Source organism: Poromitra crassiceps (genome assembly GCF_964638095.1).
Source record: "Poromitra crassiceps genome assembly, chromosome: 5".
Classification (NCBI taxonomy): domain Eukaryota; kingdom Metazoa; phylum Chordata; class Actinopteri; order Beryciformes; family Melamphaidae; genus Poromitra; species Poromitra crassiceps.
The window spans coordinates 17,863,362-17,880,861 of NC_139642.1; the positions used below are offsets into that span (position 1 = coordinate 17,863,362).

Here is a 17,500-nt window from a genome sequence, read left to right on the forward strand (position 1 = left end):
AGGAGAAGTTGGGAGCTCCTGTTTTTGTTTTTTTTGCCGGGGGGGGGGGGGGGTGGGGGATTTCTTTGTAACGATTACCTAATTTTTCCCGAATTTGACATATTTTTTATAGTGTCACTGTCCCCCTTAATAATTTTTGTTGTGTTTTTTGTGATATTTCACATTTAAAAATAAAAGCAGAGTACCTCAATTTGCCATGTATTGTTGTACTTTAAGATATTTTGATGAGAAGTATGTTTTATGGGGTATATTGCTATTATTTCTAGGGTTAAGTAACATTTAACATTTAGTTTTAACATTTAACATGTAGATTTAGATCAGCAGTTCCCAACCTTTTCCGACTCATGACCCACTTGGAAATCTCAAAATGTTCGGGGACCACATCTGACCGTAAACAATACGGAGGCCAAATAATACGTTTTTCAAGGCACTTTTATTTTAACGATAAAAGGAGCTGTCCATCAGCACCACACAGAAATCAGAAACTAAAAGTGAGGGTCTGTCTTCTGCAATAGGCTAATTAACAGATTGATTACAAATTAAATACCGGTATCATTAAATAAATAATAATAATAATAATAATATAATAATAATAATAAAAAAAATCCACAAATATCGGAATGCTTTGTAAATGATTTGGCCCACTTGCAATACCTTTGCGGACCCCCAGTGGGCCCTGGCCCAGATGTAACATTAATATTATTTTTATTTTATTTGTACAAGAAAAGTAAATAAAACAAAGTTCACAAATATTGCAGTAAATCTGGTAAAATAAAAGTGACTTTAATTTAATTTAATTTATTTTTTTAAGTTTGGAGCAAAAAGTTGCTGTTCATTTCAACATGCGCCACTTTACAATCGGCGCCCCGTAGATGTCTACCGCATCTGAGCGGACCTACCTACCGGGTAAAGCCAGTAAGGACTCAAACTCGCGGCAGTTCTGTACGCCGGTGCTGTCCTCAGCACACGAGCGCCACAGGTTCTGGTACTGTCGCGTGGAGATGATCACGCTGCCAGAGACCGTGGTCAGCTTCCACACGTCGTTAGCCAGGCAGGCTCCGGTCAGCAGCCAGCCTCCCAGGCCCAGCAGGAAGCTAGCCAGCTCCCGCGCCGTCGTCATCACACCGCTACGCTACGCTAAACTGCTAATGTCAGAAAGAAAGTGCTAGTGTAGAGGTACCTCTCCTACCACTGCCAATTCAATTCCCAGCAGCAGTACTTCTGGCTTGGTCAGACGTCCCTACACAAACAATTGGCCGTTGTCTGCGGGTGGGAAGCCGGTGGGGTATGAGTCCTGCGTCGCTACACTAGCGCCCCCCCTCTCGTCGGTCGGGGCGCCTGTTCAGGGGGAGGGGAACTGGGGGGGATAAGCGTGATCCTCCCAACACTCTACGTCCTGCTGGTGAAACTCCTCGCTGTCAGAAAGCACGTGCTAGTCTACGGCTCTCCCCAGATCGGCAGAGCGGGTGGAGCAACGACCGGGACAGCAGGGGGAACTAGCCAAGTAGAGCTGGGGGGGAGTGGAGAAAAATCCAGAAGCAAAAAGTAAAGAGAAACGAGACTTTCAAACTCTTTAAAAAAAAAAGCTTAAATGGAAAATGAAGGTGACTCCGATCGCTCTCCCTCTCTCGCTCACAGAATCCTCGCCAAAGTATAATGAATATAAAAAGATGTCGTCTCTCCTCTGTCTGTATGTCTGTATGTCGGTTTCAGCCGATGAGAACTTTGCTCTTTGCCCAGAAGCCATAAAAGCAGCTGCTCCTCCTCTGATGGTGGTAATCATACTGGATGAGGAAGTGTTGGATCAGCTGACGATACTTCACAGCTGTAGACAGAGTTTTGAACCCCAGAGTTTTTTTTATTTATTTTTTTAGGCATTTTTGCCTTTGTTGATAGGACAGTAAGTAGATTGACAGGAAACGTGAGTGACACAACATGAGGTTGTATTTATCTTTAAACGTGCGACAATTTTAGACGAAAAATACGGACTTGGTGTACAAAAGCCTTAAGGCCTATGAAATAACCCTTCAGCCGGAGGCGGAACTCGCCATCTTCGGCTGCTCAGAATCCTCTCTGCTCCTTCCTACAACAGTCTCATTCTGAGGGAGTGAAAGTCCCCCTCTTCAGCTGTGGCTGATGAACATGGTCTCAGTTATACTTATACATATGAAGAGACTCAGGTTCCTGAGGACCAACTCACTTAAGACATACTTTCAACTAGCTGCCTGGGACCCGTTTCTGGTCTACTTTGAAGAGGTTGGGGCGACGGGTGACTCGCCCAGCTGATTCCTCCTGGACCCCTTGTGTGTGATCTCATGCACAACATCAACATCATCACATTGTGAGATTTGTGATGATTTTGGTCATAATGATGTCACAATGTCTATGATATGATCAGTGATGTCACTCGAGCACTCGATGATGTCATCGGTGATGGTCTAATGTGATTTAAAAATGTTCCTCATCACTACCTATCTATTTATATACTGAATCCATGTAAATAACCTTTAGGTTAGAGTGAAGTGTGGCGTCTCTCTCACCTGGCAGGCCCAGCAGCGTCTTGTACCTGTTGCACTGGATGGAGCCGGTGGAGGAGGAGGCGCAGCTCATCCACAGGCCCTCAAACTGCCACAGGCCCGAGGTCACAGAGTCTGCCTGGGAGCGCACACGCCACAGCTGAGACGAGGTGCAGGAGGACTGCAGGCACCAGGCCAGCAGGCCCAGAACCAGACCCAGCACCTGAAGGGCCAGGGCCATGCCTGCTGGAACCAGAACCACAGCAGTGAGTGAGGTCATCAACATGAGACAGCACCGGCAACGCCACAACATACACTCTGACTGTAGCTGTTGTACTGAAGCCAGCTACAGGGAAAGGCGATTCGTCGAATCATCAGTCGAGAGACCTGTGAGCCGACGGAGATTCCTCAAGTAAAGCAGTCGTTTTTCCCCCCATCTAAATTCCAATCTTTGATTTCATTTGTTAATTTATTCTTGTTTCGATTTATTTAGGCCTCTTAGGTTTTGAGAAATAGGCTAAATAACTGTATAGCCTAGACCTAGGCGTTGGAGATGTCATATCAAAGCAGCGCCAATGTCTTATTTTACACTGATTCATTTGTTCATTCATGTAGGCTACATGTTTTAATGTTTAACAAATATGGAAATAGAAAATTGGGCTATAAGAGCTTAAATTAAAAAAAGAAATACATGTCTTCTGCCTGTCTCATTATTCAGACAAATCCATTATCCAATAGCTCGACGTCGGCAATTCAAATCTTGCATGATCATATACAGTCTCTTATTGATTTTTAAATGCTCAAAAATATGTCCCCATCATCACTCTGTTGCATTGACTGACAATGTAGTCGAAATATTCACTGAAGATTATTATTTTTTAAATAGAATAGTCAAATATAATATATATAATATAAAAGTTTTAAAATAATCGTGATATTGATTTGAAGTCATATCGTCCAACCGTAATGTGAAACCATTACAGCGTCGATATTTGAACTTCCCACTCTGATCGTTACGTTGCCTTGTTGTTATCTCTCCTGTAGTGCTATCTATCATCTAGATTGTTTTGGTGCGAGTTTCAGAGTTTTGGAGATATCGGCAATAGAGATGCGGCAAAAAAAGACCTTGGAAAAACCACGTCTCACCACGCAGAAGGAAGCGCATGCTTGGCGGAAGTAGGAAGTGCATGCTTCCTTGTGCGCAGTGAGACGGTTGGCGGGTGTAGTTTTTGTCAAAAGAAAAAAGTTCCTATATGAAACTGCTCACAACAAGGTCTGTGGATTATCTTGAGTAATCAGGTCATGATTTCTGGAAAGAGACATTGCTGTTGAGTTTTTCAAATGGTTTTGTTTTGTTGTTGTTTTTTGGAGAGGTGGGTGCGTTGATTACTACAAAGTTGAGGGTCATCCAGTCCCATTGTATTGGAGAGAAGGCAGACATTTCAAAAGTCAGCAACTCACACCAAAACCATCTAAATTGATAAACGGCACTACGGGGTGAAGAAAAAATATGTATTTTAGATTTAGCGGTGAACTGTCCATTTAAATTACTTTTCCTAACTAGAACTAGAGAACATTTACAGGTTCTGAAGGAGAACACGGGAACGGACAAGAAATCACACTGACAAACAGCTTCACTGTACAGATCAATAACACTCTTATGGATTATTGAAAATTTAACATTTTCACACACAAAAACCACAAGAGGCCGGTTCTTACCGACAGCAGAGGGGTGACGGCTGTGAGTTTGATGCTTGTGAAGTGAAGTTTGTCTGGTCTGTGGTTGTCTTGTGTTTTACTGAACCCTGCGTTTGCTCTGGCGGTCGGTCGGTGAGCAGGTCAGTGAACCCTGGACACACATCGATCGCCGTGACGTCCAGAAACCTCTCATCTCCAAGCCCGGGCAGCGCTGCTTCACACGCTGGGTGAAAACACAGCGTTCCCATGAAGGTTACATGGAGGTTTGGGGGTTTTGAACCAGACTCACGGATCTTAGAGACATGAAACTTATAGGTCACCACCGAGCATCATGTGACTCACCTCAGTGTTGGAGTTAAGAGGTTTCCACACGCAGCCACTGATCCCTGTTGCATCTCATACCTACTGAAACTACTGTAGGGGTGTCCCCAAAAAAAAGTCCATTCATGTAAGAATCGTAATTCTTCTCTTCCACCATTCTGAATCGATTCACAAATCCCAAATCACAAAATTGTTTCTTTTTCTTAGTTACTTTCACTTATTTTTCTTGAAGTCACTGAGAACTGATAAATAAGCTTTTATTTGTGCAAGTTTAGCATGAATAAAATGTTGTTTGTGTTTACATTATTGCAATCAGTTTTCGACTGGAGTCGATCCTGAAATCCCCCTATGTACTGAATCTACTGTATGTACTGAATCTACTGTAGCCTATGTACTGAATCTGAGAATTGATTCTGAATCAAATCGTGACCCCAGGAATCTGAATCGAATTGCCAGATATCCAAAGATTGACACCTGAGTGTAAACACAGGTGAAGTTAGTCCATATAACACACAGGGACGTTGCCATCACAACTCCATAGCAGCCTTCTCCAAAACACCTGGAGTCAGTGGAGCAGTTCTTCACAGTTCCAAAAAGACCTGTATTATATTTACACCACGAGTGCCAATCTGAACTAACAGCTGACTGATTAGCAACAGATCATGGTGATAATGGACTGTTTGGCTGTCTTTGTTTTGGAAATCCACTGACTCCAGGTCAGATCTGGACCTGACAGACAGACTCTACAGCCGGTTAATATACAACTGGCAGCCAACACAAGGCTGTGTGTGTGTGTGTGTGTGTGTTGGGGGGGTCAGTTTGAGTTTCTGTGACTCATATCATATCCAGTGCAATGTACGGCCCACTAAGGACAAATACATCTTATTTATGATCACTGATTGGAAATAACGAAGTACAAATACTTTGTCACTGCACTTAAAGGAACACTCCGCCCATTTTCAACCAGCTTTGTATCATTAGAACATCAGTAGTAGGCTATATCAGAAAACTGTGAACGGTTTTGAAGTCTGTCATTTAATTTGACAGTTATTGAGTGTTAAAGTGTGGACCAGTGACATCACTGGTCCACACTAACTCAAATTAATAACTCATTAACTCAAATCAACTCTCAATAACTGTCAAACTATTCATCATTCATCTAGTTTGACAGTTATTGAGAGTTGATTTGAGTTAATGAGTTATTAATTTGAGTTAGTGTGGACCAGTGATGTCACTGGTCCACACTTTAACACTCAATAACTGTCAAATTAAATGAGACTTCAAAACAGTTAACAGTTTTCTGATATACTACTGATGTTCTAATGATACAAAGCTGGTTGAAAATGGGCAGAGTGTTCCTTTAAGTAGGATTTTCAGGTATCTGTACTTTACTATTTATTTTACTTTACAACTTTTTACTATTACTCCCTACATTTTAATCCAAATATCTGTACTTTCTACTCCTTACATTTTCAAAACAGTAGTTACTTTAGCCTGATGATGTAACGTTGTTTGTCTCTCGTTGTCTCGCGGTCTCCCAGCTTTCACACATAATGTATATTATTGTATATTATACAAGTAGCCTATATATAAACTTTATTCCAGACTCGGGTCCATATAAAATACGTACAAAAACACAGACAGTAGGCTACAATAAGAAAAACAACAACAACACAACAACAAATAGGTTTAAAACACATACAGGCAGCTATTCCAGTGCTTCCAGAAGTGTGACATACATTTTGTGTCACTTTGTGCAGGCACGGCTAGGGCCATAATAACTCCATTCTTTGACCGGCTAAGACGACACATAAAACTATAAATAAACTTTCTCAGAACAGCATGGAAAGTGGGCACATTACTGCTTACAAACATATGGCTTGCACTCTTGTCCATCTTGGATGCCTGAGTAAAATCCTAAATGCATCATTATATGCCACCTGGAGTTTTTTCATCATCAGTACACTTATTACATTTTCGTGCAGCATGTTGTCTTGTGCAGAGTTTACAGCACTGACGCTGAATGTCATCAATAAATCATCTCTGATTATGTGGCCAAGATATCTGTATTTGTTCACAACACAAAGCACTTGGCCTGCTAGCACAAAAGAAGGAAAGTTTGACTTCTTATCCTCCTTGGTTTTCACAATGAAAGTAACACTCTTTTTCGAATTAAACATGATGTCATACTCCACACCGTAGCAGGAACAGATTCTAAGCAATTGCTGCAAACCAACACTAGAGGGAGACATAATAACCAGATCGTCCGCATATACCAGGTGATTAAATTAGCCTCTCTCCCACCATACATCCAGTTCTACACTGGTTTAACTGTCGAGACAGATCATCCATATACAGATTAAAAAGTACAGGTGATAAAATTCCTCCTTGCTTCACCCCATTGGTCACTAGAAAAGGTGCAGAAGTACTTGTACCCCATCGAACATGCATTGTTTGGTGTGTATACCAGTACTGTAATATTCTAATCATATAAGGTGGGACCCCTCGCTTTTGAAGTTTGACAAATAGCTTCCCATGATTGACTCTGTCAAACGCTTTGGATGCATCCAAGAAACATCATTTTTTTTACTTATTTTCCTTCTATACATACTAACCATCTCTTTCAATGCATAAATACACAAATCTGTGCCGTGCTTACTTTTAAAACCAAACTGGTTGTCAGTGGAAATTATATATTGTTGGAGTTTATCCAAAATAATTTGTTCCAGCACTTACCAAGTACACTTACCAAAGCAATGGGTCTATAGTTGTCTATGCTAGACATCTTACCAGTTTTGTCTTTGACAACAGGTACCAAGACTACAGCAAGCATAGAGTCTGGCAATACTATAGCCTTTATACATCTTTAAACATGTTTGGAAGGGATATTTTAAGTTTAATATAGGGATGTCCGATATTATCGGCCTACCGATATTATCGGCCGATATTAGCATAAAAAAATCGATATCGGAAAATATCGGTATCGGTTTTCATGCCGATATTTTTTTTTTTTAAATACAGGGGGAGTCTCACTGAGAGCAATGCTCTCTTTTTCAGGAGTGCCCTGTTCACATTCACACACACACACATTCATACCTGGAAGCTGACCAGTACAACCACAGTCTGATCTGTTGGCCACTGAGCAGCTCCACTGGAGCGGTTGGGGTTAAGGGCCTTGCTCAAGGGCACCTCAGTGGTGGTAATGAGGGAGGGGCAAGCGCTGCCTTTTCACTTTCCCCACCCAGATTTATCCTGCCGGTCCCGGGGATTGAACCGACGACCTTCTGGTCACAAGCTCGCTTATATCGGTATCGGTATCGGTTGATATCGGTATCGGAAATTAAGATTTGGACATTATCGGATATCGGATATCGGTAAAAAAGCCAATATCGAACATCCCTAGTTTAATAGTTTTCGAATCCTACTACTTTGGAGGCATGTCTTGTCTGTCTGGAGTTGCAAGATGCGCTGTTGCTCCGATCGCGTCCAAAATTTGCCAAAACACTTTTCCCGGGGTCTCGCATGAATCTGGTGGGGGGGGGAAACAGACCAAAATAATTTGCCCACGGGGGGGCGCTACAGCAATACTTTCCCTATTGTATGCCTTCAGACATTGTGACATCATCAGTGAAGAAGGCGGATCAATGAGTGGAGGGCGGTGAGGTACTGTCAGAGCACCCCATGCAGGGTCACACTGCCTGCGTGGTCTACCTGATGACCCAGGGAGAGACCTAGCTGATGACATAGACTGCATGCCTCTCTACTGGGCTGTGGCCGAGGCTCACCTGGACTGTGTCCGGATCCTCCTGGAAGCCGTGGCCAAGCCCAACAGAAGGGACCTGCAGACAGCCCGGTCTGCTGTGCTGCCTGGGCAGGAAGGATGGACATACTGCAGGAACTCAGTTCAGGTTCTGTGTTGTACTGTTGACATATACAGCGATCATCACACCCTCTGGAGGTCTCTCTACATCAGCCTTGAGTGCAACCACCTGGACTGCTTCCGCCCACTGCTCCAGGCCGCTGGCGTTCTGACCCGTGATGTGGCTTCTCACCTGCTAGATGAGGTGCAGCGCGGTCGTAGTCCAGCTCCTCCTGGACCACGGCGCCGACCTGGACCCTGGTGACCTGGGAGCAGGCAGAGCTGGAGGAGTGGCGGATCCCGAGGCTCTCAGGGACTTGCTGGAGGTCAAGAGATGTCCTCGCAGTCTGTCCCACTTCAGTGTCCTGGCTGTGTGCAGGTCCTGAAGGGATTGCAGGTTGCATCCGATCACCTTCTCTGTACTTCTTGGCTTGGTCAGACGTCCCTACGGACACAATTGGCCGTGTCTGTAGGTGTGACGCCAGTGGGGTCTGAGTCCTGCTCGCTGCACTAGCGACCAGGACTCTGGTTGGTCTCTGCGTCAGACTCTGGTCTGGTCGGTCGGGGCACCTGTTCGGGGGGAGGGGAACGGGAGAGAATAGCGTGATCCTCCCACGCACTACATCCTGCCGGTGAAACATACGAATAATAATAATAATATTAATAAAGCTTTTATTTGGTTCAAAAACACTGCTGTACATTAACTCTGTATCCACCGTCAGTCAACTCTATTATTACAATCAGACGTGTTCAAAAGCAAGAGAAGCTGCACATCAAAGCTAGTAATGAAGACTGAACAGAAGAGGAAAACAGTGCAGAACGGACTCTACCATTAAAGGAACAGTTCAGCCAAAAAGGAAAATTCCGTCATGATCTAAAATGCTGATGGACCGACGGGTGATGTTTTTTAGTCCACAAAACAATCAAACTGGAGACTGGCTGTTGTTGGTCTGGCATAGTCACACATGCAAGTGCATTTTCTCCGGTTGAAAATCCTGATTCAGGGTACCCACAGGGTAAAGCCTTTTTAAGAGCGTTTTAATACCACTTAGAATGAAATGTAATGTCATATATATCGATATAATGGAAAATCAGTATGGTAAAAAAGCCCCCCACTGTCACACTTTGGCAGTGGAAGCTGACTGGACAGCTAAGCTAACGTTACTGGTCTCTATGAAACAGACAATGACAGACTCATTCCACTACTGTTAACTTGACGCTAATTTCACCGTCGCTTTGGCAGTTGACATCCCACTCTCTTCACTGCTCAAACAATAATATGCATTGCGTTATGGGGAGCCCAGTCAGATTCAGCTCCAGCAGGCAGCAATCTCTCTGCCAGACATGTGATAGCTTCCGTCTTGCTGTGTGTTCTGATTGGCTGAGTACCGCAGCGTCCCACCCAAAGCCTTGCTGTGTGTTCTGATTGGCTGAGTACCGCAGCGTCCCACCCAAAGCCTTGCTGTGTGTTCTGATTGGCTGAGTACCGCAGCGTCCCACCCAAAGCCTTGTTGTGTGTTCTGATTGGCTGAGTACCGCAGCGTCCCACCCAAAGCCTTGTTGTGTGTTCTGATTGGCTGAGTACCGCAGCGTCCCACCCAAAGCCTTGCTGTGTGTTCTGATTGGCTGAGTACCGCAGCGTCCCACCCAAAGCCTTGCTGTGTGTTCTGATTGGCTGAGTACCGCAGCGTCCCACCCAAAGCCTTGTTGTGTGTTCTGATTGGCTGAGTACCGCAGCGTCCCACCCAAAGCCTTGTTGTGTGTTCTGATTGGCTGAGTACCGCAGCGTCCCACCCAAAGCCTTGTTGTGTGTTCTGATTGGCTGAGTACCGCAGCGTCCCACCCAAAGCCTTGCTGTGTGTTCTGATTGGCTGAGTACCGCAGCGTCCCACCCAAAGCCTTGCTGTGTGTTCTGATTGGCTGAGTACCGCAGCGTCCCACCCAAAGCCTTGCTGCGGGTCCTCGGATTGGCGTGCAGCTGACATCACTCAACAGAAGTGGCACGCAGATACAGAAGCAAATTGGCCCTCAGATTGGACCAGGATTGGAACTGGACAAAGGCAGATACAGGGCGATATTCGTGAAAAATCGCAATATTCGATATTATCGAAAATCGCACCAAGCCTCAGGGTTGAAGTGTATTATGTAAAAACTTATCTGAAAAAAAAAAAATAATAAATAAAAGGCAATGCTCTCGTGGACCACCAGGCGGAGCCCTGCAGACCAGATTGGGAATCACTGGTTTAGGAGAATGCTGCAATGGTGTTTGCCGTGAAACTGCCAAGACTGTTTTGTGGACTAAAAACCTTCACTCGTCCTTCTATCGGCATGGGGGTCAGAAGATGACTGAATTTTATTTTTTATTTTTTAAGGCCGATTTGCAAACCACTTTGTATCATTAACATGTGGGTATATGCAAATGAACAATGTTTACAGCGTCTAACCCGCGTTGTGTAGTCAGCAAAAAATGGCAGAGTGACCCTTTAAAGATGAAAAGAAAACAGGACCTCAGCTGTATGCAGCTGTGAACATGCTAACGATGTGCAACGAGACAGTGATGGTTAGCTGAGCAGATGCTATGGTTAGCTGAGCAGATGCTATGGTTAGCTGAGCAGATGCTATGGTTAGCTGAGCAGATGCTATGGTTAGCTCGCTAACAAGCCCAGAGAAGACAGAAATGAACCAACCGTCTGTTCAGTTGTGTTGAGACGACAGAAACAAGTCAGCTGTTCACAGAGCTGGCCGTCAGACGCGCGGGTATGGCAGCTGAAAGCCTCCATTACGCTACACGTTCTTAGCATAGCATTTACAACACACAGGCTACTATATTACTGAATGTATTTCCTTTTAAAAAGATATAAAGATGATTACATGAGCTGTCATCCCAAACACAGTGCATGAGAGGAGGAAGGGGTGAGACAGAGAGACAGGGAGAGACACAGAGAGAGAGAGAGACAGAGAGACATAGAGAGAGAATGTGGATTATTGATGCCCATGTCATGTAGTTTTGTACATATATGGACATAAATAAATCATGTCAGAGCCTGGGTTCTCTCGGAGTCACGGCTCCCAGCGGCAGCCATCGTGTCTTCCTCCTGCTTATCCTTCACGTGGGGAAGCTATTCGTCTGTACAGTTATACACACAGTCTTGTTTTCTTCCTGTGAGTCCGCAGGTTCGAGTCCTACGCAGTGCCGGTGCCCCCGGCCGGCCCGCCCCCGCCGCGGGTCCGCAGGTTGTGCCACACCTTGACGAAGGGCTCGCGGTTCTTCCAGATCAACTCGTGACCGAACAGGATGTACCAGCTGCAGAGAGAGACGCACACAAAGCAACGATTATTTGTCTGTCTGTAGGATAGGTTTTATTCATGAATGAATTTGCATGAAACTTGGCAGAAAAGCAGGTCATGAGCCAACTTAGAACTGATTGACTTTCCACGCCCACGGGCCAAAAGGGGGCGTGGTAATGGCCGTGGCCAATCACAAAAAGGCGCTTAAAGGAGCATTGAAGGTCGTGGGCCAACTTAGAACTGATGATGGCCCAATTCCAATCCGCCCCCTTACTGACTCGCCTCCTTAGAGGGGCGTTCACGTGAAGGGAGTGAGGGCTTAGGGATGTCCCACGGTGAAATCACAAAGTGAACGAGGGCTCGGAGTGAGCCGTACCTTACCGTAAGGGAGCAGCTGTGGCCACTTACAGAAAGGGAATTGCCCACAATGCATAGCATTGTGACGTATAAAACGGGGTTACCGGGGAAGGGCGCAAATATCTGTAAAAAAAAAAAAGAAAAACACACGCGCGAAACGAACGAGGAGACCGAGGAGCCGCGTGTACGGGGTGCGCTAGAATGCGTAAATTGACAATGAAACATTACATTAATAGGGATTTTAGATTAGACAAAAATATTATATCAGCGGAATGCAAGTAGTTATATTACACAATCCTAGTATAATCATCTATCATTTCTATTACAATTGCAATCCACAACGTTTTTTGATGAATGAGAAATAGTTTTACCGAATCTGTATTGCACAGTATTGACATTGTGTATAATGTTGGGTGACATGTCATTATTAAGCTTATTTTAATTATAATTAGCCTACACAGTTACCAATTGCAGATTTTGCAGTAGGCTATATTTATTATTTTTAAATTACCTGTTGTCCACTCTGTAGAGCCAGAGCCTGGATAAGAACAGACTCATCAACAGACTTGACAATAAACAATATATAGCGAGCCCCAAACCTGCCAGAGTCAACATCATCTTGTCAAGTGCAAACAGCTCTACTGTCCCAATCCTCCTATTTATCCAATGTGGATCCCTTCCACACTTGATGACTCAACCACTTTCCGCTGGCGGCCATTAGAGGGAGTGAGGGTAGCCTACAGGGCTTGAGTCTTTAGGGGGCAGATTGGAATTGGGCCAGTCACTCACTCAGCCACTTTGGGTGTGGCTAAAAACACACCCACTTCTTGTGACATCATCACCACCCGCGCAGGTTACCCACTAGGCCACCTTCTTAAAGGGGCCAGGCTTGATAGAGCTATTCAAGTCATCTGGTGAAAATTCCTGTTTTTCTTTTTCATATCACAATGTATATGGTATAAATAAAATATATTACAATGTCCGTTTTTTCCAATATCGTGCAGCGCTACGCTGGACGCACCTGATTTGCATAAAGTAGCCGCGACCTTGACTTTATGCAAATCTCCAAACGCACCGTGGTGCTACCAGAATGCATTGCAGCTGCTTACATAGACAATGAATGGGAAGTGTGGAAATGACGGATCCTGTGGACACATACCGTATACACGGTCCAGCCGTATACTAGGCTTTGACCTATGTTTATAGTAGAAAATACAACCACCAGGACGGTAGAAACTCCAAAAACTTGTTAGAATTCGTTTGGAGGCAGTTCCAGGTGTGACTGCTGGGCTGAAAGGGGGCGGAGCCAGAGTGAAAGGGGGCAGGACCAGAGGGACTCACATGCCGAACATGGCTCCTCCCAGATGAGCGGCGTGATCGAAATACCTCCAGCCCAACACCACACCGGCCGTATCCATCGCTACAATGGCTTTCAGAGCCTAGAGAGATAGAGAGAGGAGAGAGAGAGAGAGAGAGAGAGAGAGAGAGAGAGGAGAGAGAGAGACAGAGAGAGATAGAGAGAGAGAACACTGGTTCAATCTGGGGTTGCTGATGAGACAGATATGCAGGCAGACAGGCAGACAGGCAGACAGACAGACAGATATGCAGGCAGACAGACAGATATGCAGACAGACAGACAGACAGGCAGACAGAGAGACAGACAGACAGACAGGCAGACAGACAGACAGACAGACAGACAGACAGGCAGACAGGCAGACAGACAGACAGGCAGACAGACAGACAGACAGACAGACAGGCAGACAGACAGACAGACAGACAGACAGACAGACAGACAGACAGACAGGCAGACAGACAGACAGACAGACAGACAGACAGGCAGACAGACAGACAGACAGACAGGTCTCACGTTGCTGGCAGTGAAGGTGAACATTGGCAGGAAGATAATAGCCAGTTTGGCTTCAGGCATCTTGGTGCAGACAGCAGCCAGGACCGTCATGATGGCTCCAGACTGCACACGCGTGCACACAAACGCACACACACACACACACACACACAAACGCGCACACACACACACACACACACACACACACACACACACACACACACACACACACACACACACGCACGCACGCACGCAGTTATTTTAATGCAATTTTATAAACGTACCGTTACATTCATAACCCAAACAATTTTAAAAATCATATTTAAGACATTTTAAAGGCCTAAGATTCAGATGATTGGATTTCAGACTTTTTAAGGACCCATGGAAACCCTGCATAAATGAGGTGAAAGCAGGTGGATGGTGGGGAAAGCGTTGAAGGTGTTCATGGTTTGGCCACATGGTGGCAGTATTCTGCAGTTATCTTCACTGTCAAAGCACTTTGTGAGGCGCTCACCGCTCCGAGTGACGGGCCCAATCGTCCAGTCGCTGTCTTACACATGTAACTGGCCAGAGAGGAGATCACACCTGACCAACAGAGAGAGACAACACCATTATTATTATTATTATTATTATTATTATTATTATATTATTATTATTATTATTATTATTATTATTAAAACAACATGCACGGGGCACGGTGGCTCAGTGGTAGAGCTGTCGCCTCGCAGTCAGAAGGTCCTGAGTTCGATTCTCGCCTGGGACACTGCGGGCGCTGTGGTTGTGTTCCCCCCCATATCTTCAGTGCCTACTGCCCAGGTGGGGTATCTCGTCGTAAGGGCCTTTCTGTCTGTGTGGAGTTTGCATGTTCTCCCCGTGCTCCCCCAGGGGGGTTCCTCCGTATATAACCCCCCCCCCCCCCCCCATTAAAAAACATGCAGAAGATCAGATCGTCATCGTCATCCGACCAGTGACGACAACATCCGAAGTTGGTCCCCGGGCGCTGTACGAGAAAGCGACCACTGCTCCTGGCCTGCCCCCCGGAGGAAAGGACAAAGCCAGGATGGGTTAAATGCAGAGGACAAATTTTACCGGCCACCGTCAGCATGTGTGTGTTTGTGGCCGTCCGTGCATGTGTTGATGTGTGTAATCGTGTGACAATAAAGACGGGCTTGTCCGTCTGAAATTGTGTTTGTTTAATCGTGTTTCGTGCAGAGCAGCATTAGTGGGTCGGCTCAAATGGCTGCATGCGATATGCTCGTTATCAAATCACAATAAAACTGTACCTTCTTCGGCTGAGTCATTTTACGTTTCAACTGCTCCACAGCGCCAGATGTATCGGTTCGGTGCTCAGTGGTTTGGAGGTGTACTGCAGTTTACTCACTATTGGAAACTACCGAATATTTCGGAATACCATGGCCCCCGGATACTTTGATAACAACATTGTGTTGGAGGTAGGTAGGTCCAGTTTTATTGTGATTGATAACGTGTATATCGCGTGCAGCCATTTGAGTCGACCTCCCGGTGGATGTAGGGGCCGCGCATCCGAGAGGAAGAAGGAGGAATGACTGATGAGTCTGGCGTTGAAGCTATCACAACGCCTGCTCATCTCCGGAGCAGTGTGTGGAAGCAAAGTAACAAACAGAGACAAGGCTGTTTGTCGACTTTGGAAAAAGCAGCTGTGTGTTACTACTTGAGTACAACAACAAAATCTGCGGACACACCTGCTAGCGAATTCACTTCAATTAACTTCGGATATAAATCGAACAAATAGAGAGCCGCAGGAACGAGTCCGGAAATCATCGATGCCAACACTCCTGGTTCTTCACTGTTTTCGCCTATGGGACTTTTGAATGGGTTTTTGGCGCGATGCTTCTAATAATCTCTCTGGGCAACGCAAGATTAATCAAACGCGAACCAGTGTTTAGTAATATCATCTTCACACATGAGGACCACTTTTATCAGTTTTTAAGCTTTTACGTGCCGTTAAAAGGACGGCTAGCTAGCAAACGGCTAAATGAGACTACACTGTCGAGTCGACTTCAAAGGACGAACACAGAAATTATCTTTGCCTCTTTCAGCCCGGGGTAACAGTGCACAGCAGCGCACACATCAACAACAGTCCAGGTTGAGTGCTGACGTGACGTGGAAGCCTATGCGACAGTGTGTAGTTCTGGATTAGCTTAGCTCAAGCTTTTTACTTCTAGGGCTCGCAGTTACGCTACAAAACTCATGAAAGTGGTCCTCATGTGTGAAGATTATCCGACTGAACTCTGGTTCGCGATTGATTAAGCTTGCGTTGCTCAGAGACCTTATTTGAAGCATCGCTGCAAAAACCCATTCAAAAATCCCATAGACAGAAACTGTGAAGAACCAGGAAGTCCGGGACTTCCTGGTTCTGACTACAAAAATACGTCATCCCTGGGGCTCTCTATTGCGGGTCAATTAACACATTCACTGCCAGCCGTTTTTCAATACTGTAGTTAGCTTCTGCCAAGGTTTTTTTTTGAGGATTCTGGCTCATCTTTCAAGAGCCGAGGATTCGTTTCTGTTAGGATTTTGTGAACACACAATATCTCAAAAGAACTAATAGAATGTGTGCTTTCTCTGTCTAAAAGAGTTAGTTTGTAGAGTTAGTAGTTATGTAAGCATTAGCAGTTGAATACAGCATGGTTTCAGCGTGTGAAAATTTATTCTGAGATAAACGGCTTTTTGTGAAATTCGATAGAACAGTCACTATAACCATTCATTTTTGGCATCAGTAAGACGTCAGACATCTAAACAATAGTTTTGAACAGTAATTTCCTCCATAACAGCAGGAAACCCCCCTCTGCTTCCAACTCCTCCCACGTGGGCGTTCTCCTCCGCCCTCCTTGGCTCTGCAGCGGGTCTGTGACAAACGAGTTGCTGCTGCCTGGCAGTCTGGATGGGGCTCGCTGGATGGGGCTCGCTCGTTTCTTGGCATTTCGGTTGAGAGCTCTGATGAAGCTCTTGCGATTCTGCGCTTATTTATGCTGCGTGTTTCAAAGTGTGCACTAGGGCTGCACGATATTGGAAAAAACTGACATTGCGATATTCCCTGCCCCTGCGATATATATTGCGATATGAAAAAATACAGATTTTCACCAGATTACCAGAATAGCTCTATTTTAAAGAAAAGAATACTTCTAGAATGATTGGGATGATTTTGTAGAGGAGTCCATCTGATTTTGGGGGGGAAATTAGGTATTTTAATGTTTCTCAACCACTGGGCTGTCGCCTATACTGTAGGCCTCAGAGCGTCATCTATCAGGGTGCATACACATTTTGACCAATGGATTTCCATGACTTAGGCTACATACATGAAAAAGTGAGTAAGTTATGACATTCTACTTTAAAATGTCACTAGCCTACACTTCACTTAGTGTAATGCAGCCTTTAAAACCAGGGAAAGACAACATGTATGCTGTATCACCATATTACCATATCCAACATCTAAGACCATATAGTCTCATATCACAATATTGATATACAATTGATATATTGCCCACCCCTAATATTGAGTGCCAGAATCTACCTCCCAATGATGCTATTTGCAGAAAAACATTAGATTTCATTGATTATAATCACTGCTTTCAACTT

At 44.9% G+C, this 17,500-nt stretch overlaps 2 protein-coding genes across 2 annotated transcripts in view; both read right to left on the reverse strand.

The window, feature by feature from the left end:
- Window positions 1–2,757, reverse strand: part of LOC310776355 (claudin-19-like) — a gene marked incomplete at both ends in the record, with an annotated part of 6,174 nt that extends 3,417 nt beyond the window's left edge. Inside the window, 3 exons of the mRNA XM_083636551.1 lie at window positions 904–1,094; window positions 1,251–1,338; window positions 2,541–2,757. Of these exons, the coding sequence (XP_083492677.1) occupies window positions 904–1,094; window positions 1,251–1,338; window positions 2,541–2,757 (496 nt within the window). The remainder of the gene's footprint in view (window positions 1–903; window positions 1,095–1,250; window positions 1,339–2,540) is intronic.
- A 7,852-nt stretch (window positions 2,758–10,609) lies between these two features.
- LOC310777119 (presenilin-associated rhomboid-like protein, mitochondrial) overlaps window positions 10,610–17,500 on the reverse strand; it is a 25,937-nt gene continuing 19,046 nt past the window's right edge. The window contains exons 7-10 of the mRNA XM_083637384.1: window positions 14,397–14,467; window positions 13,907–14,008; window positions 13,381–13,478; window positions 10,610–11,698 (exon numbers count right to left, since the gene is read on the reverse strand). Coding sequence (XP_083493510.1) covers window positions 11,578–11,698; window positions 13,381–13,478; window positions 13,907–14,008; window positions 14,397–14,467 — 392 coding nt within the window. The 3' untranslated portion in view covers window positions 10,610–11,577. The remainder of the gene's footprint in view (window positions 11,699–13,380; window positions 13,479–13,906; window positions 14,009–14,396; window positions 14,468–17,500) is intronic.